This window comes from Elaeis guineensis, chromosome 7 (assembly GCF_000442705.2).
Source record: "Elaeis guineensis isolate ETL-2024a chromosome 7, EG11, whole genome shotgun sequence".
Classification (NCBI taxonomy): Eukaryota; Viridiplantae; Streptophyta; class Magnoliopsida; order Arecales; family Arecaceae; genus Elaeis; species Elaeis guineensis.
This window is the reverse complement of record NC_025999.2, coordinates 101,691,470-101,718,657: the sequence shown is the minus strand read 5'-3', so window position 1 is coordinate 101,718,657 and position 27,188 is coordinate 101,691,470. Positions and strand designations below refer to the sequence as shown.

The 27,188-nt window shown below is 36.6% G+C and overlaps 2 protein-coding genes and 1 pseudogene across 2 annotated transcripts; all 3 read left to right on the top strand.

Annotated features, from left to right (window-relative positions):
- The first annotated feature begins 3,471 nt into the window (after nt 1-3,471).
- On the top strand, nt 3,472-4,933 carry LOC140859229 (uncharacterized). The gene is made up of 5 exons (XM_073260900.1): nt 3,472-3,660; nt 3,786-4,007; nt 4,080-4,172; nt 4,267-4,350; nt 4,431-4,933. Exons 1-5 carry the CDS (start codon nt 3,577-3,579, stop codon nt 4,866-4,868), a joined length of 921 nt encoding a protein of 306 aa, XP_073117001.1. The 5' UTR covers nt 3,472-3,576; the 3' UTR covers nt 4,869-4,933.
- A 6,525-nt stretch (nt 4,934-11,458) lies between these two features.
- Nucleotides 11,459-14,736, top strand: LOC105047970 (ent-kaurene oxidase 2). The gene is made up of 8 exons (XM_010927136.3): nt 11,459-11,645; nt 12,206-12,366; nt 12,686-12,847; nt 12,992-13,132; nt 13,262-13,516; nt 13,641-13,799; nt 13,874-14,068; nt 14,163-14,736. Exons 1-8 carry the CDS (start codon nt 11,510-11,512, stop codon nt 14,499-14,501), a joined length of 1,548 nt encoding a protein of 515 aa, XP_010925438.1. The 5' UTR covers nt 11,459-11,509; the 3' UTR covers nt 14,502-14,736.
- A 3,889-nt stretch (nt 14,737-18,625) lies between these two features.
- LOC105047971 (V-type proton ATPase subunit B 2-like) lies at nt 18,626-26,443 on the top strand (annotated as a pseudogene).
- Nucleotides 26,444-27,188: the final 745 nt, after the last annotated feature.

The window sequence follows — 27,188 nt, the reverse complement described above, 5'->3', positions numbered from 1 at the left end:
TATCCTGTCACCGTCCCATCTTTTTCTGCAATTATCACCGTCCCTCCTTTGTTGCATGTAATTGGAGTCTATAAACTTTGCATGGGTCAAGCAGATGCGCGCATGACCCGTAATAACCACCGGCGCCTGTTAGTCGAAGGGTCATTGCGAAAGGCCGGGGTTACATCTTTCGCATGAATCCACCATCGAATTACCTACTGCATGGAGCTCAAAGCACTCCAGCCCCATCATTCAAAACAACTATTAGATGAATAAATAATGGATTGGTGCGAAAGAAGATGAATCTTTCTATTGTGTGGAAGTCGCAACCACATCCCCAATTGAAAATTTAGCATTTCGAAGGGTAAATATGTTATTTATAAAATAATCTATTTTTTTGTATTAAAATATTAAATTTTGAAAAATTTTGAATCATAAACATCAAACCATGTAAGCCTGAGGAGCTATAAAAATGAATTTTATTCATATGAATTAACACTTAACGATACCTTTCTCTCTCCGAAAAAATAAAAGGAATTGGTGTAGTAATTATTTATTATTAAAAAATAAAAAAAATTGGTGTAGTAATTATTTATTATTATTAATATCATCGTCGTCGTTGTCGTCATCGTCGTTGTTGTTATTGTTGTTGTTGTAGGATAAAGAAAGCAAGATGCCACCCAAATTTTTATGCACTCTATATTTTTTTGAAAATAAAATAATTTATTAAATTATTTTAGATAAATACATCCTAGCTAGCTCATGCTTAGTAATATTATTTTTTAAATAATAATTCTAACGTGATATGATGCCATTGTAATTTGTTATGTGCTATTATAACACAAATTGTCGTTGTTGCATTTAGCAGGCTGTTCTTCAGTGGTATTGTCAATTAATTGTAGTCTTTTTAATCATGTCAAGAATAATAAAAAAAATATTTTATAAAATATATAATAAAATAAAAATAAATTAGGATTATATTTTTTTTATAAATAAAAGATGTTTTTTTTTTTTCATGATTATACTGTTGGATCATCCACTATAAGATATATATAAATGGATGAATGACAAAGCAAACACCACAAGAAATTTGATTTTTTGCGACGAAATTTTAGCGACGAAATATTTTTCGTCGCCAAAAAGTAGGCTTTTGCAACGAAATTTAAATTTCGTTCCCAAAAATTAGATATTTGCGACAAAAAAAATTGCGTTGCAAAAAGTTATATCTTTTGCAACGAAAATTTTTTTTTTGTTGCTAGAAGTTTATTTCTAGCTACGAAATTTTTTTTCGTTGCAAAAAATAATTTTTTTGGCGATGAAATATTTTTTTTCGTAGTTAAAAATTTATTTTTTGCGACAAAAAAAAAATTTATCGTCAAAAAATTATATTTTTTACGACGAAATTGATATTTCGTTGCTAAAAAGAAAGACTTTTGCGACCAATTTTATTTATATTTAGCGACAAAACTATTGCGTCGCTAAATTTTATTTTATTAAAAAATTTTTGAATATTTTGCGACGAAAATTTAAATTTCGTTGCTAGAATTGATTTTTAGCGACGAAAGTTTTTTCATCGCAAAAAATTTTTTTTTTTGGCGACGGAAAAATTTTTCGTTGCTAAATTTTTTTTTGCGAGGAAAATAATTACGTCGCCAAAAATTAAATTTTTAGCGACGAAATATTTGTTTCGTTGCGAGAAACTTGATTTCCCGATCATTTGCGACGAAATTAAATTTTCGTTGCCAAAAATTAATCATTTGCGACGAAAATATTTTTGTTGCAAAAAATATATTTTTTTACGACAGAATATTTATTTTTAGCAACGAATTTATTTCGTTGCTAAATATTTTTTAATTAAAAATAAAACCTTTGATATTCTGCCCTAATTGAAAAAACACTGTTGATCTCCCTCCCCGATCTCCGCCGCGGTCATCCAAATCTTCTCCCTCCCCGATCTCCGGCGACAGTCGTCGTTCTCCGGTCGCCGGTCGTCCTTCCCGGTAAGTCCTCTCCCTCCCCGCCACCATCTCCTCTCTCTCTCCCTCCCTCCCCACCGCCGTCGAGCCCTCCCTCCCCGCCACCGTCGCCGCTCGAGCCCGCCCCCCGTCGCTGATCGAGCCCACCTCCCAGCGCGCCGGCCATCTCCCTCCCGCCTCGCCACCCTCTCCTCCGCGCACCGAATCCTCCCTCTTCTCTGCCTCCTTCCCTCCGGTTCCCTCCAATCCGTCGAAACCCTAACCCTCCAATCCATAAAACGAAGGTGGCGGCCACCTCTCCTCCCTCCCTTTCCTCCTCCTTCCATACTTTCCTCCTATTCTTCCTCGCCGGCCGCCGCCAAAATGACTACCTCCTCCTCCTATTCTTCCTCGCCGGCCAAGAATAAGGCCCTCGTCGCCTCCAAATCCCTCCTCCACATCACCACCCCCGACAAGCCTGACGCCGTCCTCGCCTTCCTCCGCCGCCACGCCGGCCTCTCCCCCCGCCAGCTCCACGCCTTCGTCCGCCGCCGCCACGCCGGCCTCTCCCTCCCTTTCTCAGTCTGGTTTGTTTGTTTTCGTAGGGCTGCCGCAGCCGCCGCCGCGTCGCCGCCGGGCCGCCACCGCCGCGTCGCCGCCGGGCCGCCACCGCCGGTTGCCGCGGATTGTCACCATCACTGCTCACGGAAGAGTTGAAGGTGAAACCAATTTTTTAATTTATATATATTTTTTAATTTTTTTTAATAAATTTTAATCATTAAAAATAATTATTTATTATTTTAGTAATTAGATATAATGTTAGATATAATTATTTGTTTGATATAATTAATTTTAATCATGATTTTAATCATGATTTTAATCATTATTTGTTTGATACAATTACGAAGAGACGACTATGAACCTAAGGATGTTTCTGTTGTTGGATCGTCGATAAGGGCACGGACACGAGCACGATCCAATAATGACTTTGTTAACGACAATGATGATAGCACTTCAGGGTCGAAGTCTTCTATGACTCCCGTCGAAGATGACTATATGGACACGAGTTCAGAATCTGAAAATAATAATTAATATGAATAAGTAATTCAATTTATTTTTTTTTATTATATCATGTAATACTTGAGTTTTTTTGATTACTTACTGATTTAAATTATTTTAATCATTGCAGCATCATGACTGGTCCTGGACGTAGACATTCACGGGGTAGGCAGCAGGCTCCGCTTGATGATACACATCCTCACTTTAGCATTTTGCATGATGAGTCGAGGATTTAGATGAGACTCAGTTGCCCGAGTCCACAGAGCCGCCTAGTGCTCAGCCAGAGCTTGCCCAGCCGGAGGCCATGGTACCGCAGCATCATTTCCTTACAGGTACATCTCTATCAATTTATAAACTATATATATTTTTTTGTTATATGCATTTAGTGATACATGATATATGTTCATTTCATCAATTTTTACATGTAGGAACACAGCATCGACGTGCAGTGCGTGGTCCTAGTAGGGATCTTGTTTTGGAAAAATATGTGCATACACACAATGAAAAACCGAAGGTACATATATTTCGAGATCATCCGGTTGGCACAGAGGCTAGTATCGTCGCAAATGAGATCAGTTTGTATATGTGGAATCATTTTCCGTGGGCTGCTGAAAGTTTCAAGCATGTAGCTCCTCGATACCGTGATGCTCTAGTCTCTCACATCAGGGTAAGAATTAAATTTGGATGTCTTGCATATCATTACATGATCCATATTATTTTTGGTTATATAAATAAATTTTTTATTATATGAATAATTTCATGTATTTGCTTTTTGGTATGATTACTGTGTAGGATAATATTGACTTCGAGGATTGCACTGACGAAGAAGTGACGGCATGTATTCTCAAAATGGCTGCAAATAGATACAGAGATCGGCGATGTAGGCTTCATAAATACTGCAATGAGCTACAGGCGAAGGAGATTGATCCTGTGACCCAGCCATACAGAAATTGGGCTGGGTCTAGTGACGATTGGCGGTGGTTATGTGAGCATTTTGGAAGTGAGGCATTTCAGGTATGTCTAGTGTTCCAAGTTTTTTTAATTATGTTATGTCCTTTATTGGTTATAATTGTATGTATTTTGTAGCGACGATCGGAGGCGAATAAGGTGAATAGGAGCAAGATTGATTCTATTCACACGCAAGGAAGTGCCTCTTTTGCACAGGGAATGAAGAGGATGGTACGTAACTACATTTGCAATCATACTTTGTAACTTTTTATTAAATATTTATATTATTTTGATATCTCTTTTTCTTTTTTTTTTGTTTGAACAGGGACTATCCGGAGTCGACGCCTATGCTAAATTCTATCAAAACAAGAGTGGCGAGTTCGTGACCGAGGAGGCGAGGCAGCGTCATGTAAGTATCATTACTCTACATTTTGAATACTTTTAAAGAGTTTGAAAAAAATTTATGATTTTATTTGGTTTATTGTGAAGGAAAAAATGTTAGAATTGAGAGAGCAGGCGACGAGGGAGGTGGGATCTGATAGTGATACTGGATCGCAGCAGGTTTGTTTGATGACAGATGATACGATTTTGGATACCGTCCTCGGGCGGCAGCTAGGATCTGGTCATAGCATGCAGTCCAAAAAATCACGCAGTTCGTCATCCGGCCGGTCTGATGATGCATCGGTGCCAGAGGCAGTTAGGACATCCATGAGCATGATGCAAGATCAGATTAGTTACTGGATGAATCGTAGTCAGACGCTCGAGAGGATCATAGCTGCGGTGGCGGGACGGCTCGGTATTGATGCTTCTGAGTTAGCACCTCTACAGTCACATGATGCCGCCTCTGCACCACCATCGCGATACATATCGGGTCAGGGATCGACGCCTGGAGGAGGGAACGAGGCCAATGAGTCAGATCATACTTAGTTTGTACTTATTTTAAATTTAAAATGGTGTATGGACTTATATTTTTGTATATGACAAAGATGGTTATGAAACTTTTTGATACTTGAAATTGGTCTTTTGACTTAGAATATTTTTATTGTGTTAACATACTGTTTATTTAAAATATATTTGATCAGATAATTTGTATTTGAGCAGGTTTTTTTGAAAAATTAATAAAAATTTTATTTTTTATCCAAAATTTATTTTAACAACGAAATATTAATTTGGTCGCAAAAAAATTTGTGAACCCAAAAAAGTAAAACTTTTATTATTCATTGCGACGAAATTTTTTATTTCGTTGCTATTTTTGCGACGAAAAAATAGTTTCGTCGCTAAAAATTATAACTTTTTGCGATGAAATTTTTATTTCGTCGCAATTATGGCGACGAATATTTTTATTTCGTCACCCTTATAGCGACGAAATTATTATTTCATCGCCATTATAGCGACGAAATTTTTTTTTCGTCGCAATTATTGTGACGAAATTATTTCGTTGCTATTTTTGCGACGAAAAAATAGTTTCGTCGCTAAAAATTTAAACTTTTTGCGACGAAATTTTTATTTCATCGCAATTATGGCGACGCATTTTTTATTTCGTCACAATTATGGTGACGAATTTTTTTATTTCGTCGCCCTTCTAGCGACGAAATTTTTATTTTGTTGCTATTATAGCGACGAAATTTTTTTTTCGTCGCAATTATAGCGACGAACATTTTTTTCGTCGTAATTTTTGCGACGAAATTTTTGCGACAAATTATTTTGCGACGAAATCCGTCGCTAAGTTTTGCGACGAATTTCATTTTCGTCGCAAAAAATAAGAAAAAAATTTTTTTAATCAAAATATTTAGTGACGAAATTTTTTTTCGTTGCAATTTTAGCGACGAAAATTTAAGCTCTTGCGATAAAATATTTTCGTCGCTAATACAGTACATAACTTCGTCGTCTGGGTTTACTATTTTTTGCGACGAAATAAAATATTTTCGTCGCTAAGGTCTTTTGCTACGAGGCTTTCTCTATAAATTTTTAGCGACGATATATTTCGTCGCAAATACGTTTAGCGACAAAAATATGATTTTTAGTGACGAAAAAATTTCATCACAAAAAATCAAATTTCTTGTAAACAGCATTTCGAGACCTATAAGATAGGTGCTCCAGCGGTGGATTTGTACAAACCAAGGCACATCCTCCTTTGGCCCGAAAGATACCTTCCATCCCAATAAAAATAGGTGATATGTTGTTGCTTCCATATGAACATCTAGCAATTAATAAATTAAGGGTTAATTAATTTGAGAAATTTATTTTGTGTTGTTACCTGGATGAGTGCACGTGGGTCAATTGCTGGCCCCAGAATACAGGTGTGCTTGATTTAAACCATGAAGTTCAAGTTTGATGCATATAAAATGTTTTTCTTTGGATGATTTGCGTCATTGCATGTCTTCAATGGCGTTGGCGAGAACAAGTCAGAGCAGTGAAATAGATATTGGAATTTCATAAGACGTAGTTACCGTTGGACCATTCTCAACGCACTATTAAGGTACTGTTCATACGATAGTAGGTAGCCAGGATCAAAAGAATAGCAATTGTTTTAGGGAACATAAGATCTTGTATGGTTTCTTTCAAGGAGCGATCAATTGCTTGACAGAGAGCAAAGACTCATCATGTTTAAACTGCAATTTTTTGGGTTGGTGCATGTAAAATATTTCTTCAACGACATTAGCAATTGCGTTGGCTTTAAATGACGTCATGGACAGCGGAATAAAAATAGCATTTCACAACGCATGTATTTGTTGGCCATACTGTTGAAGTTGGCATGACAATTATAGTTAATTTACTTATGAAAAGCCATTAATTAAAAAGTTTGCATCACTGCAGGTGAATGCATTCTTTTCATGCTTGTATTTTCATGAAGCAGTCAATCGGTTGTCAGAAGCAAAGATAGAAATTTATGAATTGTTTTCATTTGGACGAGGAGTTCGGGCATAGCCCAAGCAGATATTGGGCCGGGCTTGTTATGGGTTATACTTACATATTAGGTTGGATTCGGGCTGACATATTAGGTAGCCCAACCTAACACAAACTTGGATCCAAATAAATACATAATATACGTATATTAGAGGTGTCTCTATTTTCGAAGACGTCACTAGTTTTTTATTGAATATAAAGAATTAGGATCCACGTTATACTTGCATGTTTCCATCTCAGATTAAGGAAGCTTCTGACCACACACAGATTTTTATCCTCCTTTATTTGAAAGGTCTGAGCACAACCTTTACACCATCTTTCATCTTTTATTTTTTATTATGAGTCACCACTTGCCAAGGGTGACTGACTAATGTATTGCAAGGATTCATTGGTGCTTCATCGTACATAACGTTGTGAGTATAAATGTGACTAATAGAAAATTTCAATGCTTAGAACCGGTTACCTCATTGCTTTTTCACACTAGGTAATTTTGTATGACTTTTGATTATCCTTTGCTTTTAGATTGAGCTTATCAATAACCTCTTAAAATGCAATATTTTCCTATGACCCGCTATTGAAGTTAACATTGCAGACACATTCATCAATGGTGGGTGCAAAAGATGTTGGTTCAAAACCAATACTCTTCTCCAGTTTTAGGTACATAGATTATTGAGATCACAGGATAAAGCTTTGGCCCTAGGAAATTTCATGAACATCATATACAAGATTAGAACATAAAATCTAAAAAAATTCAGAGATACAAAGCGTACCTTGAGGCTCTTGACCAGCCATTGATGATCATTGTACTAACATCCTATAGATGAAAAAAATACAACAAAGAGATAGATCTTTCTCTTTATCCCCATCTTGATGTTTGTCTCCTCAATGGTACAAATATTCCATAGGAATATAAAAACCTTGATGCCTTGGAGTTCTCTACAGGCAGATATATAAAAGAATAAAGTGGGCTAAATTAGAAGAATAAAGTACGATCTAGTCCAATTAGTAATGCTAATGAGTCCGGTCGTTACAGAGTCCATTCACTAAATCAAGCTTACATTAATATCTCCTACATCATATGACTAAGATAAAAAAATCTAAAATAATAATATGATCGCAGATAATTATATGTTCTTCAACCATTCATTCATACGATAATTTAACCAGTAATACATAAACAAATCAGAAATAAAATCAATCTACAATCAATTGAAGCCAACTTTATGAGAAATTCTAATATTGGCATCAACCTATTTCAAGCTTAACCATAGATTTACCGTCTAACTTGTCATTATAGATAGATTCACCTACTAACTCTAATCGATTGATGTTCTATTGTTCATATGTGCCATCATATGCATCATGCATCGATAAGGTGGACTTTGATATGAAGGCATCGGTAGGGATACTTGAAAAATATGGTGTCCTAGATTTCTACAAGCATGGCAAGATGATGGAGTGTGCCTGTGACTCGTGAGGACCTTCTTCGCTCAAAATTACAATATAATACTTGGATGCTTAGTGGTGATCTCAGGGCAATGCTAGATTGGGCAATTATAATGCACTTAGATGAGGAAGGGATAGCATGTATTATGGCACATACATCAGTAGATCTCTGTCCTCTCATGTAGGCTCATTGCACCTTCTTGTCATGCAATGCCTTGCGGCAGGCATTTTTTTTATGTAATAGGGTACAATGGGCAGTCTCATCAATTGACTTTGGCCAACTGTGTAATACTTAACTTTTGATTTGATTTTGTACACCTCTATATCTTGTTTTACACAACTTTACTCACAACCATTTTATTTGTACACACAAGTAAATTAAGCTGCTATTAAAGTATAAATTAGCTTAGATATGTCTAATAGGCAAATATTCCACATTTATTGAATCATTTTATCAAGAAAAAATTTAGATAGAGTCCAGCTACTTCATCGAGGCAGTCACCCAAAGGATAAGAAAGATGCAAGGAATAGATTTATTTAATCATGTCATATCATTCATATGATATGAAGTGAATTAATTCACAACTGTTTATTCCATTTTCCTCCAAAGCAGACACTTTTTTCCATCCCACCTTGACAAAATACCCGGACCAAACAATAATTTGCTGTCCTCATCACCTCAAGCATTGTACATGCCATTGGGATATTTCCTTTTAGGATGAGCTATTTAACAATAGCAAGCACTCTCTGTCTACTCCACTAACTATTCCATGGGTTTTCATATTTATTTACCTATACATTCAGTACCTACTGCTTATCTATACTGCTACTACATTCAGTTTAGACTCTCTTCTGCTCCAATGGTCAGTCTATAAAGCCTGCTTTGTGTGGAACTACGGTTTCTGAGTTGCTATGATTTTAGTTGTCATCTTATATGTTTATGCCGATATGCTCTGTAATATTTTAGATATTAAGACTCGTTTGGTTTACAAAAAATTAAAAAAAAAAAAATTTATAAAAGATAGAGAAAAAATCTCTTGTTTGTTTGGAATTTTAAGATGAGAGAGAATTGAAGAATTTCTTTCTATAGAAAGACACTTTTCATATTTCATAAAAAGTAAAAGTTTATGGAAAAGATTCGTTTTGCAACTTCCCACAAAATAAAAATTAATGATATCTTTTTCTTTTTAAAAATATCTTTTTAAAATCCATGATTAAAATTTTACAAAATATGAATAGATGGTTATGATGGAATATTGAATATGACATTAATATTATCCTAATATTTATATTGATATTATAATATTTATTATATTCTAATATTTACACTAATATAATATTTTTATAAATATTAATATAGTTTATATTTATATTAATACATTAATATTTATATTAACATAGTATTAATATATATATATATTAGCATTATATTAATATGATAATTTATTATGATTTAATGTTATATTATAATACATTAATATCATATTTATATTAATATAAATATCATATTATTATTTATATCAAATTTAGAAATAAAAAGATATGATTTTATATCTATTAAGAGTATAATAGATATTCTACATAATTTTTTTAAAAAAATAAATGCTCAATCAAAAATAAGTCATTCTGTAATAAATTATTTTTTATAGCCAAATAAATATGTCAAAATCTTATTTCTAGAAGATAACTTCTCAGAAAAAATTCTTTCTACGAACCAAATGAATTCTTAGTGTTCTGAATCTTTACTTATCAGGATTTTGTATCTTCTATCTTCAACGGCTTTCTCGTTTCATGTGCAATTAATGGGTCTTTATTATATTCCTAGGTATATGGATTTTTATTGCATAATTTTTCATACTCTGTCTTCTAATTATGTTTGAGGAAGATCAAATTGCAGCACTATGTTTGTATCTCTTCAAAACGAAATACTAATGATCTCAAGATTGGTCCTATGTCTTGGATCCAAACTGGCTTCTGTGCCGCAAATCTACTGTAAACTGGAACTCGAGCATCTCTATATCTGTTTCACATAGTGTTAAATTTCAGAGTATATTCTGCTTCGCATTATTTCTACAGTTCATGCTTACTTTGTTCCAGATATTTTGGAAGATCTCTTCAATGTGCTAATTGTCTTTCATCGCAGAACTTGGTGGTTGCTTTGGTCAACAGAAATTGACAGACTTCTCCAACCCACTCATCGGCTTCTACTCTAAATTAAGCTCTAGTTTTTACCTTTCTATTGTCTTTCTTCAGAACGATGTATATGGGAAGGTTTGTTTATTTTTCCTTTTTTTTTTTTGGTAAACGGGAAAGGGCTATGTGCCACTAGTATGTTCTCATTGTCGGTATTGCTCCTTCCCGGATTCTCAGGCAAGTAGTTTGCTTTCTTCTTTCAAGGTACTTATGGGCTACCACTCTTCATCAAATTTTAAGTTTTACTTATTTTACATTTTCTTATCCACATCTGTGTATATCTAATTTGTCCTCTGCATGTTTGTCTTATCTATTTCTCTCTCATCTTCTCGTTATTTTTTCCATGGGTGCTCATCTACTTGGTTTGGTATTTCAGAGCCTGCACATTGTATTCTGTTATTACTATCTTGTCTGATAAAACTTGGCTTCCTCTGATTTACACAAAAAAATAAAATAAAATAAAATTTTTTAATAAAAAAATGAAGGGAGGGCAATCCATGCCAGTGACTGCTCCGCATGTGGACTGCAAGAAGTAAGCAGAGGCATCGAGTACTTTCTTGGGATCCATATTATCGGCTTTTGTCCCGTTCCTTTCAACCGCCACCCTTGCGGTGGATCAATTATTAGATGGATCAGGTCCAGTGGACCGGTCCAATAATCACTTGCCGCATTTCCTCTCCACTGAACTGCAACGACCGACGCGGTGAGTACTCCGCATTTGGACTGCAAGAAATTGGCGGAGGCATCATCCTCCCAAGTACTTCACTGGGATCGTAAATTATCCGCTTTTGTCGCGTTCCTTCCTACTGCCACTCTGACACTGAGCTGCAGCTCCGACTGCCACGTTACCAAGTCAGTATCGGATATCACGGGGACCCACCAGATACACCACATAAGGCAAGTTTGTGGGAAAATCCGTGAGTTGAGTCGTCGCTGTATTTCCCTCGTCCTTTCCGCTATAAGAATCCACCATCCTTGGATTGCACCAGCGCAGCGCTTGCAGAGAGTAGAGACCACTGCCAATGGATGCTGTTCTAGTGTCCCTGCGGAACACTTCCACTGGGGTTCTTACGTCCCTCGCTCTCGGCCTCCTCACCGCGGCCGTCGTCGTCGGCAAGCTTCTTATCGGTGGGAGACGGCTCTTAAAGCGTCCCCCAGGTATTCTGGTCTTCGCCCTTTATCAGACCCTCTCGCTCTCGTCTTCCTGTTCTTCTTTCTCCTCTTCTTCCTCTTTTCCTGTAGACATTCCGGTATTTCCCATTCTATGATTCTTTGGTTAATTTTCACAAATGGGTTTTCCTTTGATATTTCGAGTGATTTCCTGTTGTCGGTGGATTTGGATTTCGGTCTAATTAACAGGTTTTTGTGGTAATCGAGTTTTTTTTTTTTTTTTTTTTGATTAAGGGGAGGTGGGACCACCCAATTTATTAAAAATCAACAGAAATTTACCTAATGCGTTTGCATAAAAGGAAGCTAACAGATCCACAAGAAGCTCATTTGGAGCTGAAGAAAATAACAAATCAGTACGAAAACCTGTGAAGCAAACGGAGGAAATCAGGAGGGAAAAAAAAAAGGCAGCAGAATATGCTGTAATTGAGAAATTAAAATCTTGTTCGTGAAAGAATGGCGAGGATATGACGTTAAGTTTGTCTTTATCAGATTTTGTTTTGTTTTGTTTTCCCCAAATGGGTATCGATTGGGGTGTTTCTGTGATATAGCTGTCCCTGGGCTACCTTTGATTGGGAATCTGCATCAGCTCAAGGAGAAGAAACCGCACCGGACCTTCGCAAAATGGGCCGAAACTTATGGCCCTATCTACTCCATTAGAACAGGAACTTCTACTGTGGCGGTCCTCAATTCAACTGAAGTTGCTAAAGAGGTATGCCGCTGCGATCTCCAAATACTAATCTGCTATTGTGGTTGGCTTTTGGCATGCAAATTTGGTTCGATAAGAGAATTTAGTTTTCAGCAGAACTGAATATGTTGGACGATATTTAGTAGCCGTCTGATAAATAATAGGCAATTGGAGAGAGACTTTAGATGAACTTGATTAGTAATGGATCAATGATACCAATAGAAGGGACGATTCCCATTCAAAGTGCTTCTGTTGCAAATAAGATTATTAGTTTGTTGAAATATTTATTTCTAATGACATCTATTTGCTCTGTTGGTGAGCCATGATATTTTTCATTTTTCAGGCAATGGTGACTAGATTCAGCTCTATCTCGACTCGAAAGCTTTCAAATGCGCTGATGTTGCTCACATCCAACAAATCTATGGTCGCCACATGTGATTATGGCGAGTTCCATAAAATGGTGAAGCGCTATATCCTTGCAAGTGTTTTGGGAGCAAACGCTCAGGTTTGCAATATGCCAACATAAGATTTCTTCCTTTGAGTATAGCTAAATATAAAGCACATGTAGGATGACTTTTTGTTTATTTCACAATACTTCTATGTTCAGTCCTCTTAAGCTAAAGCCATGTTCTGTTCTATCCAATATCAGAAGAGACATCGTGGCCTCAGGGAGACCATGATAGATAACATCGTAAATATCCTGCATCTGGAGATAAAGGACAATCCTCAAAGTGCGGTGGAACTCAGGGGGCCGTTTAAGACTGAGCTTTTCCGCTTAGCCTTGACAGAGGTAAGTGTCCCCATGGAGTAATTATAATGTCTTTTGTCAGGGGAAGTACTTTGGCACCATGAGAAAAAGCTACACATTTACAGCTCAGAATCGCATAGAAAACTTTTAACACACCTGAACAATTTGCAGGCTCTGGGAAAGGATGTCGAATCTATTTATGTGGAGGAGCTGGGGCAGGAGATGACGAAACAAGAAATTTTTGATGTCTTAGTCGTCGATCCTATGATGGGTGCAATAGAGGTAGACTGGAGGGATTTCTTCCCGTATCTAAGGTGGGTACCTAATAGGAGCATGGAAATGAAGATTCAGAGAATGGTGACTCGCAAGAGAGCAGTCACAACGGCCTTGATCAATGAACAGAAGAAACGCATTGCACTTGGAGAGGTCTTCATCCCTCCATGTTTCCCTCTCCTTTTTTTTTTTTTTTTCAAGTTCTCATGTTTTCAAATTACACCTCCAGTTTCAGAATGTCAAACACCAACATACCTTAATTGTCATCAATATGCAGGCAAGACACTGCTATCTGGACTTTCTACTCTCTGAAAACACACTGTCAGAGGAGCAACTCACCACATTGATTTGGGAAGCAATAATTGAGGGCTCCGACACAACTTTGGTCACAACAGAATGGGCCATGTACGAACTCGCTAAGAATCCAAAGTGTCAGGTAACTGGCAGAGCACATCTTGTTAGCTTTTCCTGTTATGTTAGCTCTGCGCTATTTATCTTTTCCATCTTCAGGATCGCCTTTATCATGAAATCCAAGAAGTATGTGGGTCCGAAATGGTTACTGAGGAACACTTGCCACAGCTACCATACTTGAATGCTGTTTTCCATGAAACTCTAAGGAGGTATTCTCCTGTTCCTGTTATTCCCCTTAGATATGCCCATGAAGACACCCAACTAGGTGGCTATGACATTCCGGCTGGGATGCAGGTGAGGGTTCCAAGTAATGCAGGCTTTTACAAATCTGCTTGTTGATTTTGTAGCGTTACGTGGGTTGTCTCATGAAGCTTGCAAATTTTTACAGATAGCCATCAATCTTTATGCATGTAATATGAACAAAAAGGACTGGGATGAACCTGAAGAATGGAAGCCCGACAGATTTCTAGGGAGCAATTTTGAACCAATGGACCTGCACAAGACGATGGCTTTTGGAGCAGGAAAAAGAGTATGTGCTGGAACTTTGCAGGCGATACTAGTTTCTTGTACAGCCATTGGTCGATTCATACAAGAGTTCGAGTGGAGACTGAAAGAAGGAGAGGAAGATAACATCGATACTGTTCAACTCACTACCCACAAACTTCATCCCATGCATGCATACATAACCCCAAGAGCAATGACTCGTTCAGGACTGCAGTCATCCTAAATCCTTTCTCGCTTTTTCCTTCTTATGCTTTTCTCACTACATGGGTGTTAGCATCTTTGTTTCATAAAGCATATCAAACGAATACCAGTGTCCCTGGTCTAGAATTTCATATGAAATAGGATGTAATTCAGTGTATATTGCAGTTTTCAGGCTATTTAGCAACTCTGCCCCGCTGGCTTCCTTGATGCAATTATTTTACTCGTCAATCAGCGATATATGGCTGATTTATCTGTCACCTTAGTGAATTATCCAAATTTCTTGGCATATTTTCCTGGTATTCTTTAATTACAAAAAAAAATGCGAGTATTTTCACCAAAGTGTGTTTTTTTCCTGGTATTCTTTAATTCTTCACTTAAATTTACCCAAACCATACCTAAATATTATGCCCATCATCAAGAATTTTGTCCATTCAGGATCATAGGAGTCATAGATTTTGATCCTTGCGCTTATCTCCCGTGCATGTACATTTAGGATCAGCTATCAAACGAGGTAAAATGGATTGGCCTACTGATTGCAGGCAATGCAAATTTTGGCTGTACAGTTTTAGCAGCCAATTTAGGAGAGGTTATGGTCTTCCAGATCATGGAAATCAAATTAGTCACATCAACATCTTTGTCCAGAAATTAGAAGTGGGGGGAGATAATAGAAAGAAAAGATCAAGGTCATATTTCCCTCTTTCTTTGCTTTGAACTGATTTTCCAGAATCATTAACATACTTCCATCTTTCACTCATCTGATAATTCTCTTGGGACATCTGTTAACATTGACCACATTTTAGCAAAGCCGGGTAAATCTTTGTTTTGGAAGAGCAACCACCAACCATTAAAAAGGATTTTGTTACCCAAAAAAAAAAATGGCTAATACCTTTTCTATACAGTGGATGCAATAGAGGAATTATTGTTTAAGAAGATTCTGGAGTTCCTTTCCTTCCAGCAGGCTCAGGAGATGGCGACAATCAATATGAAAGCAAATTCCTGAAGGTCCTTTGCAAAGAATTTTGCCTTCCAAGATAAACAAAGATCAACAAACCTGTTTGGAGGTTGTAATACACATAAATGCTGACTGATAGCATTCCAAATCGTCCTAAAAGACTGACATTGGACAGAGATGATCAATCAATTTAGTTGGATCATTATAGAAGACACACCCTCCTATGTATCTCCCTAGCTTTTTATGGAGTTTATCTCTAGCATTAAGTTTGTTCTTCAAGCATAACTTGAGAAGGCATTTAATCTTCACTGGCAAATATAACTTCCATAGTGAGACATCGTAATAGCACTTAGTACCTCTTTTATTCAGAAACTGATACATGGAGGCCGTAGAGAATGTACCATTGCAATCTTGCTTCCATACTAGACTACCACGTTCAGCGTTAAAATGAATATCAGCCAAGGGAGTTGATAGCCTGTGAAATTCTCTAATTGTTTCTGTCAATGAAGGTAGGCGTTCAAGAGTCCGACAGGTTGCCCCTGTTGTAGAACAATGCAACATTGCTGGATTTTTTTCAACTAAAATGATAGAATGAAGAGAAAAGAGTTCTAAGAGGAGTTTCATACTGTTAGGATTTGACGTCTCGAGATTCAGTCCACATTGAGCCCACAGCGAGGTCCGCGGTGAAAAACGAAGTCCAACGAGATCAAGATCACCCCAAACGGAGCTCGGATGGAGGAGATACGAGCTTTTGAACTCGACATGAGATTCGAGGGGGCGGAGGATCGTCGGTGGCCTGCGGAGAGACGGTGGAGCGTGCCCAGGCGTGTAGCCCAGGCGGGTGCACAGCCCAGCCCACGCACGGGCCCGCGAGGTGCGGCCTGGGCCCAGGCGTCCGGCGCGGGCGTAGCCCAGGCCCAAGCGCAGCGTCTGGGCCTGTACCCTGGTCCACAGTGGATCGGGCGGTCCATGACGGATCGCGTGGACCGCCTGGACGTTTTTCAAGTATTTCGCGTGGTCCACGGCACTATCCCGTAGATCGATCGTGATCAAACGGCCAGGGACATCCCGATAACGATCCGACAGTTGGGAAAGGATTTTGGACTTATTTAGGAGACCTAAACCTAATCTAATTAGGTTTAAACCCTTCTTTAAGGCCTATAAAGGCCTGGGAATAGTAAACAGTGACTTGAGTGGTCTGGTTTTGCCGTGGACGCATCGTACGGAACCCGAGAAGAGAGAGAACCGCACCGAGAAGAGAGAGAACCGTATGGAATCCGGACGTCGGTCGCTTCGGGAGTTCAAGGGGATTTTCAAAGAGAAAGAACTTTTGTGAGGGAGAACTTTCTAGTGAAAAAGAAATTGGATGTACGAGGATTAAGGATGAGATCTCCTCTTGTAAAAATTTTTTTTAATAGTGAAGTTTGCATGCCCTGTAGAGACGAGCCTTTTTATGGCTGATCCACGTATTTTGATTGTTTTTTATTTTGTTTCTTCTTTCTGCTGCATCACGTGGTACTGAAAAAGTCCTGCGAGGTGGTGTTCTGGTCAGATATCCATCCAACATATACAACCAGTTAACTTCCCAGAAGAGGCTGTTCAGACCATTAACAATCTTACACTGATTTCTGTTACCAAAAAAAAAAAAAAGAATCTTACACTGATTTCTATTTCAGAAGGGGGGGAGAGAATTGGTGATGTCTGGTCATAGGCTTGAGCATCCTCTTCTGGGCTTCCAATGTGCTGCAGGTTTCTAGTCTCTTATGGTAAACCTAGGAGACAATCAACCATTTTCTCCACCCTTTCAATCCCAATCCACATGTTGTAATATAACAAGTCCTATTTTTATTTTTCATTATCTTATAAGTTTTTATGATATGTATAGTAAGGTTTATTAGGGATGACAATTTACTCCTTCCTATCGAGTATTTAACTTGAGCCAACCAAATAAGATAGACTTATCTAACCCGTGATGGATCCAGGTAGATACAAATAATAATAAAATCTACTCAAATTTGAGTTGAATGCGTATCTATTCATAAATTTCCTCTCAAAAATAAAAAAAATTAATTTATACAAAAAATTATTAATTTTTGCAATTTTATCCTATCCACTCCATACAAACCATCCTACCTAATCCTATCTATTTCGCTCTGTCTCAGGATTCATTTCACCATGCTTTGCCCCAAGACAAGCACAGAAAATAGCCTATCTTGCTCATCGCCATCTCTAAAGGTGCGTTTGGTTAGTCATTAAAAAAATATTTTTTTTTATTTTTTAATTTTAAAAAAATAAGAATCAAAAAATAATGTTTGATAACATCATGAAAAATAAAAAATCAAAATCAAAATAATCAAAATAATTATTTTATATATAAAATAAAATTTTTTTACTTTCCAAAACTTGCTTTTCTACTTTTTTTTGCTTCTCCATATCTAAAATGCAAATCAAAAAATAAAGAGCCCGAATCTTTTTTTTTCGTCGAGTTTTTCACCTCTCCATCTTCTTTTTTCTCTCTTTCCGAATTCTTTTTTCTCATCGAGCTCTACATCTACCGTCCCTAAATATTATTTTTTGCTTTATAGCAACGTAGTTATCAAACATACTTTTTATCTTTTATTTTTAATTTTTACTCAATAATAAAAATTTAAAAAAATAAAAAATATTTTTTAAAATTTAAAAATTAAAAATTAAAAAATATAATTAAATGCATCGCAATGATTTGGAAGCTACGAAAGCGTCACCCTTATCATCGTTGATTGTTCCTTTTTCCGCAAGAATGGTAAATCCCATATACCCGATGCGACCATTCATCTTTGTTTTGTAGGACGACACCAGGTGCATTCTAACTTGATAATAGCGTTTCGTTATTTCATCGAGAGTAAAAAATAATAAAGGGACTCCTCCAAAGTCCGAACTTCCAGGTTTAGATGCATCCGAACCCGGAACGACGCTTTTTTTTGGCGGCATCTGGATGTTTTCCTCATCAAGACCGGTGAACGAGACTATTACAATTGGACCACCGTACAAATTCGTCCAGGTGGAATGTTCATAAATCGGACGGTTAGTATCAACGGACCATCATCGATACTGGAATAGTTCGGCGATTCCGCTTTAATCCCACGGTCGCCGCCGGGGACTGGGACATCAGTTAACCTCACTTTATGCTCGCCTGGTCTTTACCTATACATATATATGTCGCGTTTATTCTTTTCTTTGCTCCCTCTTCCTGGTTGTGTCCTATCTCGGACCGAATCCGAGGTGCGTTTTGCTTCCGGTCGGTTTTCTCAGGGGAAGTATTTTTTCATCTCCATTGTTTTCGACGTGATTCTTGAATTATTGTGTGGAAATTTCACCTTGGCGTGTTCTTGATAGATCGGATTTGTTTATTAGATCCATCGCTCGCTCAATTGATCGAACTACTCTTTTTCCATGTTAATTGGATAGATATGCATGAATTTTCAGTATCTAGGTCAACACGTCTTGTTCCGAGATTTCTTGATAGCTATAGTTTATGATGGTTCCAAGATCTCAGTTTCTAAGTGTTTTTAGAAAAATAATGGAGTTCCGAGCATCAAATGTTTTTTAGGGTTTTGCTGCAACATTCCCATTACTGGTGCTATTTCAGTCTTTAGCTTTTAGCGTCTGACACTTTACAAACCTAGGACGTAGTTTTTGGTAAAGAAACTGAAGTTTTCATATATAAAGAAAATAGAGTTTTGTTTACCCTTAGATAGATCAGGAGATATTTTTTTATTTTGGCATTAGAAAACATTCTTTTTATAGGTATCTTTTTTGTTATTTGATTCCATGAGATCTGTTGGGTTCTGAGGTTACCAGAAAGCTCCAAATCGATGTGTTGTGGGATCGATCACCTGATACCGAAGTTTCAATAAGTTACTGACATTTTTACCGTATGTCTTTTGATTTGCATGACAAGTTAAAGCTTGGTCCTTTTTCTTTAGTTTTTAGAAAGCCAACATCCATTATAACACTGCCATTTTTGTTTCTATTATTTATGGTTCTTTGTTCTGCCATGAATGTCTCGTGACTGCAAGAATTGCATTAATCTTGCTGCAATCTGTATGGTAATTTACTTGAGTTGCACTAACAGCAACGTTCAAAGATACTTAGACATGCTTATTTCTTGTATCTAGCTAGAAACACCTGATTTATGTAGAGTTTAATCCTGAAGCGTTATAACATTAGAATTTCACCTGGCATTGGAAATTGCAGATTCACTCACATGCAAATCTCATAATACCTAGATTAGATATCAAAGCCTGAAACTAAATAACAAAATTACTGTTACCAGACTATGTTAGTTGGACAAATAATTCCTATGAACTATAGATTTCCAAGAACTTTGGACATTTATGCATGAAATGTCGCATGATGACACTCCTTGATTCTCCAAAAATCAAGCATTCTGCATAAACCTCTTGGCATCAATGCTTGACATGGAAATTTGGAGTTTCATTTTAAAGGATACTTAGTATAGTGTAAGTGTCGGCATACTGAATCTTTCTCAATTGAAATTCTGAGAAGATTTTTCTAAGAGGATATGAATATTGCATTAAGGATATTTTCTTCTTTTTCTGTGATATAATATCACATGAAAACTAGATTTTTCTATATAAACTATGACGGTCATGATTTCAAGGGTCTTGATGACACTTATCTAAACTGAAAGATATATAGATATGCTTACTTTGTTCTGGTTGTTAGCCATTAAATTAAAGGTCGTCATGAGTATGTTACTTATACAATTAAGAAGAGTGCTTTTGATGGCCTGTATCATTCAGGTGTTATGTTGTGCATGTGATGGTCTAGCGTTTCATGACTATCTTTCTTGGTTATGCATATAATGGTGTTGCATTTGTTGAGAATTTTTCTTGGTATGTATGATTCCCATGCACAATGACTCCATGAATGCTAAAATACTTTTTACTTAGGTGCTTAGATAGACCATAATTGATCTTATGACAATTGTTTTTGCCTGATAGTGCATATATCCAACAGTGACCGTCTTTTAATACAATATTTTGCAGTGTCAATTTGAGCAGATAACTAAAGGCTCATATGGAACTGGCTTAATTAGTTTTTAAGCTTGATACATAGTGACCCTAGGTAAGACTATATAAGCAACAATATCATGCCTTTTGTTACTATCAGACTGGAGAGTAATGATGCAAGGTTAGTTGAGTAAGAGAATAGTTAGAGCTTGTAAGCTAAAATTAGTTTTCAGGGTTGGTTATTTTGATCGACTGGATGCCTAATCGTCCATTGTATTAGGATCTATGTGACCATATGTAATGGTCTCAACTGAGGCTTCACCACCCCAAAAGCCACATCCAGAATCAATTTAGTATGGCATCATCACTTTATATAACTTGGTCATGCAATGTAGCCTTTTGCTTTGCCACTCAATGTTGGATGTATCACTGTTTTCTTCAGCTGTTCAACTTCTCCTGGCCATGTTCAGCAAATATTTTCAACAAAGTTCTCTTGGTTGATTAGAACAAATAATCTATCTAGGTACATAATACTTGCATTCTTGAGATTTTGTGGAATATTGACAGAGATATTGTCCTTTTGATTCAGAGTACAGGACTGTTTCTGGAGTGGCAGGACCTCTGGTCATCTTGGAGAAAGTTAAGGTATGTACCTTTCTTATCTTGCTGTCACAATTTTTTCTATAACATGTTAAGAACAGGAATAAATATTAATTTCCTAATCTGCACTTATTTTTTTTTCTTATCACTTGTGCCAATTTCTTCAGGGTCCTAAGCATCAGGGAATTGTCAATATTCGATTAGGTGATGGCACAACTTGACGTGGTCAGGTCCTGGAAGTTGATGGGGAGAAAGATGTTGCTAATATTCTAGTGAGTTGTTTGAGAAAGATGTTTGAAATCTAAACTGTAATGCCATGATAATAGTTCTTTTTAACCTTTTGCCTTGAAGTAGCTTCTGAGTTCTTACAATCCTGTCACAGGAAGTTTTATCAATCCCAGTGATAGAACTTATCCTGAAGAGATGATTCAAACAGGGATATCCACCATTGATGTTATGAACTCCATTGCTCGAGGACAGAAGGTTCCCCTCTTGTCTGCTGCTGGGCTTCCTCATAGTGAAATAGCTGCTCAGATCTGTCCACAGGCTGGTCTTGTGAAGCATTTGGAATGGTCTAACAATCTTATGGAGGTAATTTAGAACTTTTGATATTGTATAGGTAATAAGAAAGAACCTATTACAACAAAACTACATTAGCTTTGTATAAGACTTGAAATCATACCGAGTGTTTCTGTATTCATATATTCTCTTATGTTTGAAGGTAATGGAAGTGGAAAATTTTGGCCTGTTAGAATTGTACCTTTTAAGGCAGTGAGTCCCCTTGATTGGATCCTGTCCATCGGGTACTGTTTGTTTCAGTAATTTTTAGGAGAGTGAAGGAATGCTAATTATAAAAAATTAACGTTGCCAAAATACTGTTAAGATGTCCTTTGATAGTTGGTAATGGCAATGACATTATGGAGAGAGATTTATTTATTAGGGGGCTGGGCTTGTGGTTAATTTATGGATACAGGCTGTGGAGATTGAATTATTTGTGGTGTCAAATTTATTCTTAAAATGTAGTCCTTATGCATGAAATATGATGCAGAGGTAGATATTAAATGGAACCTTGGACAAGATTATGTTCAGGAATTTAATTCCAGAACATCATATGTTTTATCCATTAACACATGGTTTCTAGGATTACATGGAGGTAACCAAAAATCTACATGATCCTAAAGTACTAAGATAAAGATTGAATGGAATTCATATGATCTCTCATCAATTAGATGAGATTTTGGTGTGCATATGAAACCCTGTTTTATTTTTTGGGAAGCTAATTGTTATTTGTTTCTTATTTTTTCATGGGCATTAGTTGCTTTATTACCCTAGCATATATCTGAAGTATGTCATCCAGTGCATGTACCTGGGCTCTGAGGATATGGAAGTCCTAATATAGATTACTAATGGTGAGTCTCATACAGGTGGTGTCATACATCTGTCAGACACCACTTTATGGACTTTATCATTCACCAAATCATAGTACTCTATCTGTATTGTAGCTGATCTTTCTGTAGTATCAATTGTCAATGATATGATTGATCTTCTTCTTTTTATAGCATGCTAGCTTAGCCATCATCATTCTCATATCCATTTCTCTGAAAATTGACAGGATGTAGAAGAGGACAATTTTGCAATTGTGTTTGCTGCTACGGGAGTAAACATGGAAAGAGCACAATTTTTTAAACGTGATTTTGAAGAGAATGGTTTGATGGACAGGGTGACCCTTTTTTCTAAACTTGGTATCTTGATTAATCTTGCCATCTGTTTTTTCTGTATTTGTGATCTGGCAACTTATCATACTCATGCATTTATTTTCTTTTTAATTTCATATTGTACAACTTTGGATCTCAGAAATGGTTGACAAGATTTAATATTAAACCCTCTCTCCCTTTTTTAATTTGTTCACAGGCAAATGACCTGACTATTGAACGCATTATCACGCGCCGAATTGCGCAAACTACTGCAGAATATTTCGCTTATAAATGTGGTAAACATGTTCTCGTTATCCTAACAGATATGAGCTCACATGCGGATGCATTTCATGAGGTATTGAACCTGTTTTTATTTTAACATTCAAATATATGTGCCATGTAATATTTATCCATAAATGATTTACATGCTAACTGCTTTTAAAACAGGATTTTATATCATGGAAGCCTTTTTTATTCATGTGAATTGTTTTGTTTAGTTTTGATATATTATTTCAATAGCAATTGCTTAGTACCTGTTCAAACTTGTCGTCTGCCACATGATTATTTCACTTTGAGTTAAGAATTGATGTTTGTTCATTGATTTTCTGCTTCCCCTTACTATTTTTTATTTTACAAAATTCATTTGGTGATTGTGTACTTCTATTATTTTTGCAACTATCTCTTTCCACTTTGTACAAACTAGAAAAATTTAGAAAATGCACCTACCTGCACTCTTTTTATATTGAGTTGGACTAAACATCAATTGTTAAATCTTTGTCGAAAGACTTAACAATTCCAGAAATAGTGATAGGGCATCCAAATTGAAGATCCATGCCATTGATATTTGTAAATGCCTAAGAAACACAAATGATAGGTTTTGCATGTCTGTAACTTATACATAAAATGAATGCCAAAAAAAAAAAAAAGACAGCTTGAAGGGTGTGATACAATGTTTTGCTATGATCTAAGCATCAAAAGCTATTAAATTTCGGTCTATACACATTTTAATATGTGTACATGATAAATGATATAGATTTTCATTTCATAGATGTCCTATCATACTATTTTATCACATTAGCATAATTACGGCTGTCCATCTTATTCCTGCTTGATGCAAAGGTAGGAGACCACTAAACATATAATCTTCTATTTCTATATATTTTTGGGAGTCTATATCTTGATTAATGGTATGGATTTCCAATTTGGGTGACCCATCATTGATTTTGAATCATTACATCACTAAGGATTTAATGCTTACTGTGGAGTCTATCTATATATAATTTCATTTAACATGAGTAAGAAAACGCAACTCTTTTATGTTCTTCATGTTTCTAGATATTTTCCTTGTTACCGTTTTTCCATTAGCATATTACAATTTCAAAATTTTATGATAGCTTTATTGATTGTGTTGCAACTCGAGTTAACTTGCCTGAGCCGTCAAACCACTTGGATTGCTAGGAATCCATGTTTTACTTTTTTGATATTTAAAACAGTGGGCAACATTCCAGTTGGATCCTGCTTCCTTTATTCATTCTACAGTATTGTTAAAGAAATAGGAGGCATGTGCATATTGCTTTCGAGAAACAAGAAAGAAAGGAAAAAGAATAAGCCTTGCTGCAGAGCAAGCCCTGGTTAGAGAGCCCCATTGAAGGGTTGTAGCACTTGGAAAAGCATATGTTTTCTTTTCTTTTTCCCTTTTTAAAGGGGTGGGGTTGTATTGGATGGAGTTTTTTTGAAGGGGAGGGGGTGCTTTTGGGGCAGATGAAACCTCTTAAATTACTAGTGAGCTAATTTTGAAGAAGACATAAGCTCATCGGATTTACTCCACTTAGTAGAAAAACTAAATCTGCTATTGGTTCAATGATTTGTACTTACACTTGCTGTCATATATAGCCCTGACCAAAAATGACAGTTTTGAGATCATTTTTCTGGTGATTGAAATGCAAATTTTCTGTTCTGGTTTCAGGTATCAGCAGCTCGAGAGGAGGTGCCAGGTAGATATGGTTATCCTGGTTATACGTACACTGACCCGGAAACAACTTATGAACGTGCTGGCCGTATAGAAGGAAGAAAAGGCTCCATTACACAGATACCCATCTTAACCATGCCAAAGGATGGTAATTTATGCACAGACTGATGCTTTGAGAATCCACCTGGGAGCTTGCTCTGTAGTCTCTCTTCATTTTTCCTACTTGAGATAGTTTCCATACTCTTGCTTTGGCTAAATGATGGTAATTTAGGGAATAGGAACATTCGTGGTCGGTGTTGTCTTGCTTTGGCTAATTATTCTCTTGCTCAACAGATATCACACATCCCATTCCTGATCTTACTGGCTACATTACTGAAGGCGAAATCTACATTGACAGACAACTTCATAATCAGCAGGTACTGACCATGCTGCCTCGCAATGAAGAAGATACCGATTTCCCTCTTTTAGAATCATTTTGTTATGTTAACAGCATGTTCATCATGAAAATCTCATGGAGCTGCTTTGCTTTTGCTAGCCTGGCCATTTTGGACTTGTTCTATATTGCATGCATCATGAAAATATCATAGAAATGCTATTCTGGACTTGTATTTGGCTGATGTTGACAGATATACCCGCCTATCAATGTCCTTCCATCTCTTTCTCGGTTGATGAAGGTGATTTTCTTTTTTTTTATAGCATGATTGTACTTCTGACTTGATAGGAATTCAGAAGGAACATTTTTCTTCACCTGATATGTTTTAATATTAAAAAAAAGACTATTAGCATTTGGAGATTCCTCTCACTGAAATGGTTTCTATGCAGAGTGCTATTGGTGAGGGCATGACACGTCATGATCATGCAGATGTGTCTAACCAGGTTAGCTGTCAATAATATAGGCTTTGTTTTTTCGTTACAATTTACTTCACAGGAACCTTCACTCCTCTAATTGACTTAATATTCCAGCTCTATGCTAATTATGCAATTGGGAAGGATGTTCAGGCCATGAAAGCATTTGTTGGAGAGGAGGCGCTCTCATCCGAGGATCTGGTCTCTCTCTCTCACAGTTGTCAAGACAAAAAGTATTATGTGCTTATCATGTTTATGATCTTTATGGGCGTGCAGCTCTATCTCGAGTTCCTAGACAAGTTTGAAAGAAAATTCGTTACCCAAGGAGCGTATGACGCGCAATACCTTCCAGTCACTCGATCTTGCCTGGATGCTTCTGCGTTATCTTCCCTCGTGAGCTACTTCATCGTATTCCTGCTAAGACGTTAGATCAGTATTACAGCGGAGAAACAGTCCACTGACGTCTCTGTAGAACTCCAAGTTTTACTGAGCAAGGTGGAAATAAATTCATGGCTATATTTAAAGATCAGAAACGCGAGCCTTTTTGTTAGGGTAGTCTAGGTTCAAATTCTTTGCGGCCCAAATTTTAAGGTAATGCCTCGTTGCCTCTTCTATCGTTAAACCCTTGTTTGTTGCCTGCACGCTTGGTTATGAATCTATATACGTGTGTACAAAATCAGATATTCCAGATACCCAGGCACGTTAATTTCGAGTTTGCTGCATTATTTTGTCTGTTGTGGAAGATACTTGTATGATATACAAATAAGCTTTCGGTGGAAAGCCAACAAAAAGAGAGATTGGAAGTAGCATATCTACCAAAAATGATCACCAAATTATGTGAAATTTTTAATAAGACGAGTTGAACTTGAGAAGGATCGGAGGGTGAAATACGTGGCCTGTTCGTAAATCTTTGAGCCCGAGCTGGGCATGTATCTGAATGTTGAATCTGGTTTGGTGCCTGCCTGACTATGGCGAGGACTACGTCTCATTTTCACTACATTGTTCAGTTGATGCAACACTATTTTGGACTCTTGATGACACCAGTCCTCTGGACGTGGACACATTGGATGTTACAAGCTTGGATGACTATTCTTAAAAATGAAGTTTCATTTTCTGTGAGCATCGAAATTCTCTACAGTAGAATGTTTTTGACAAACACTATACTTCTTTTATGTTGGAAAGAGTAGGAAATCCACACCCCCACCCGGCGCCCAACCAAAAAAAAAAAAAAAGAAGAGAGAGAGAGAGAGAAAACAAAGAAAGCAGAACAGACATTATATCAGGTATAACGCAGTATATTGGATTCGGACATGTATCTGTTGTCCGATTTTCAAAAAAAAAGATATGAATCCGTTGCTTATAATGTCCAGCATAGGATTGAAATCAGATCGAATATGAATTGAATATTAATATATTTATATTTATATTTATTTTATCTGACGAATAGAAATATGGATATAAATATTACTTGGATGAAAAAATTCATACCTATAATCGGATATGGATACAATTTGGATATTAAAAATATAAATATAATTATGAATATAATTTAAATAATTAAATTTTATAATTATATAATCAAAGATATTATTAAATATTTGATAAATTAAATTAATAATATGTTTATATATTA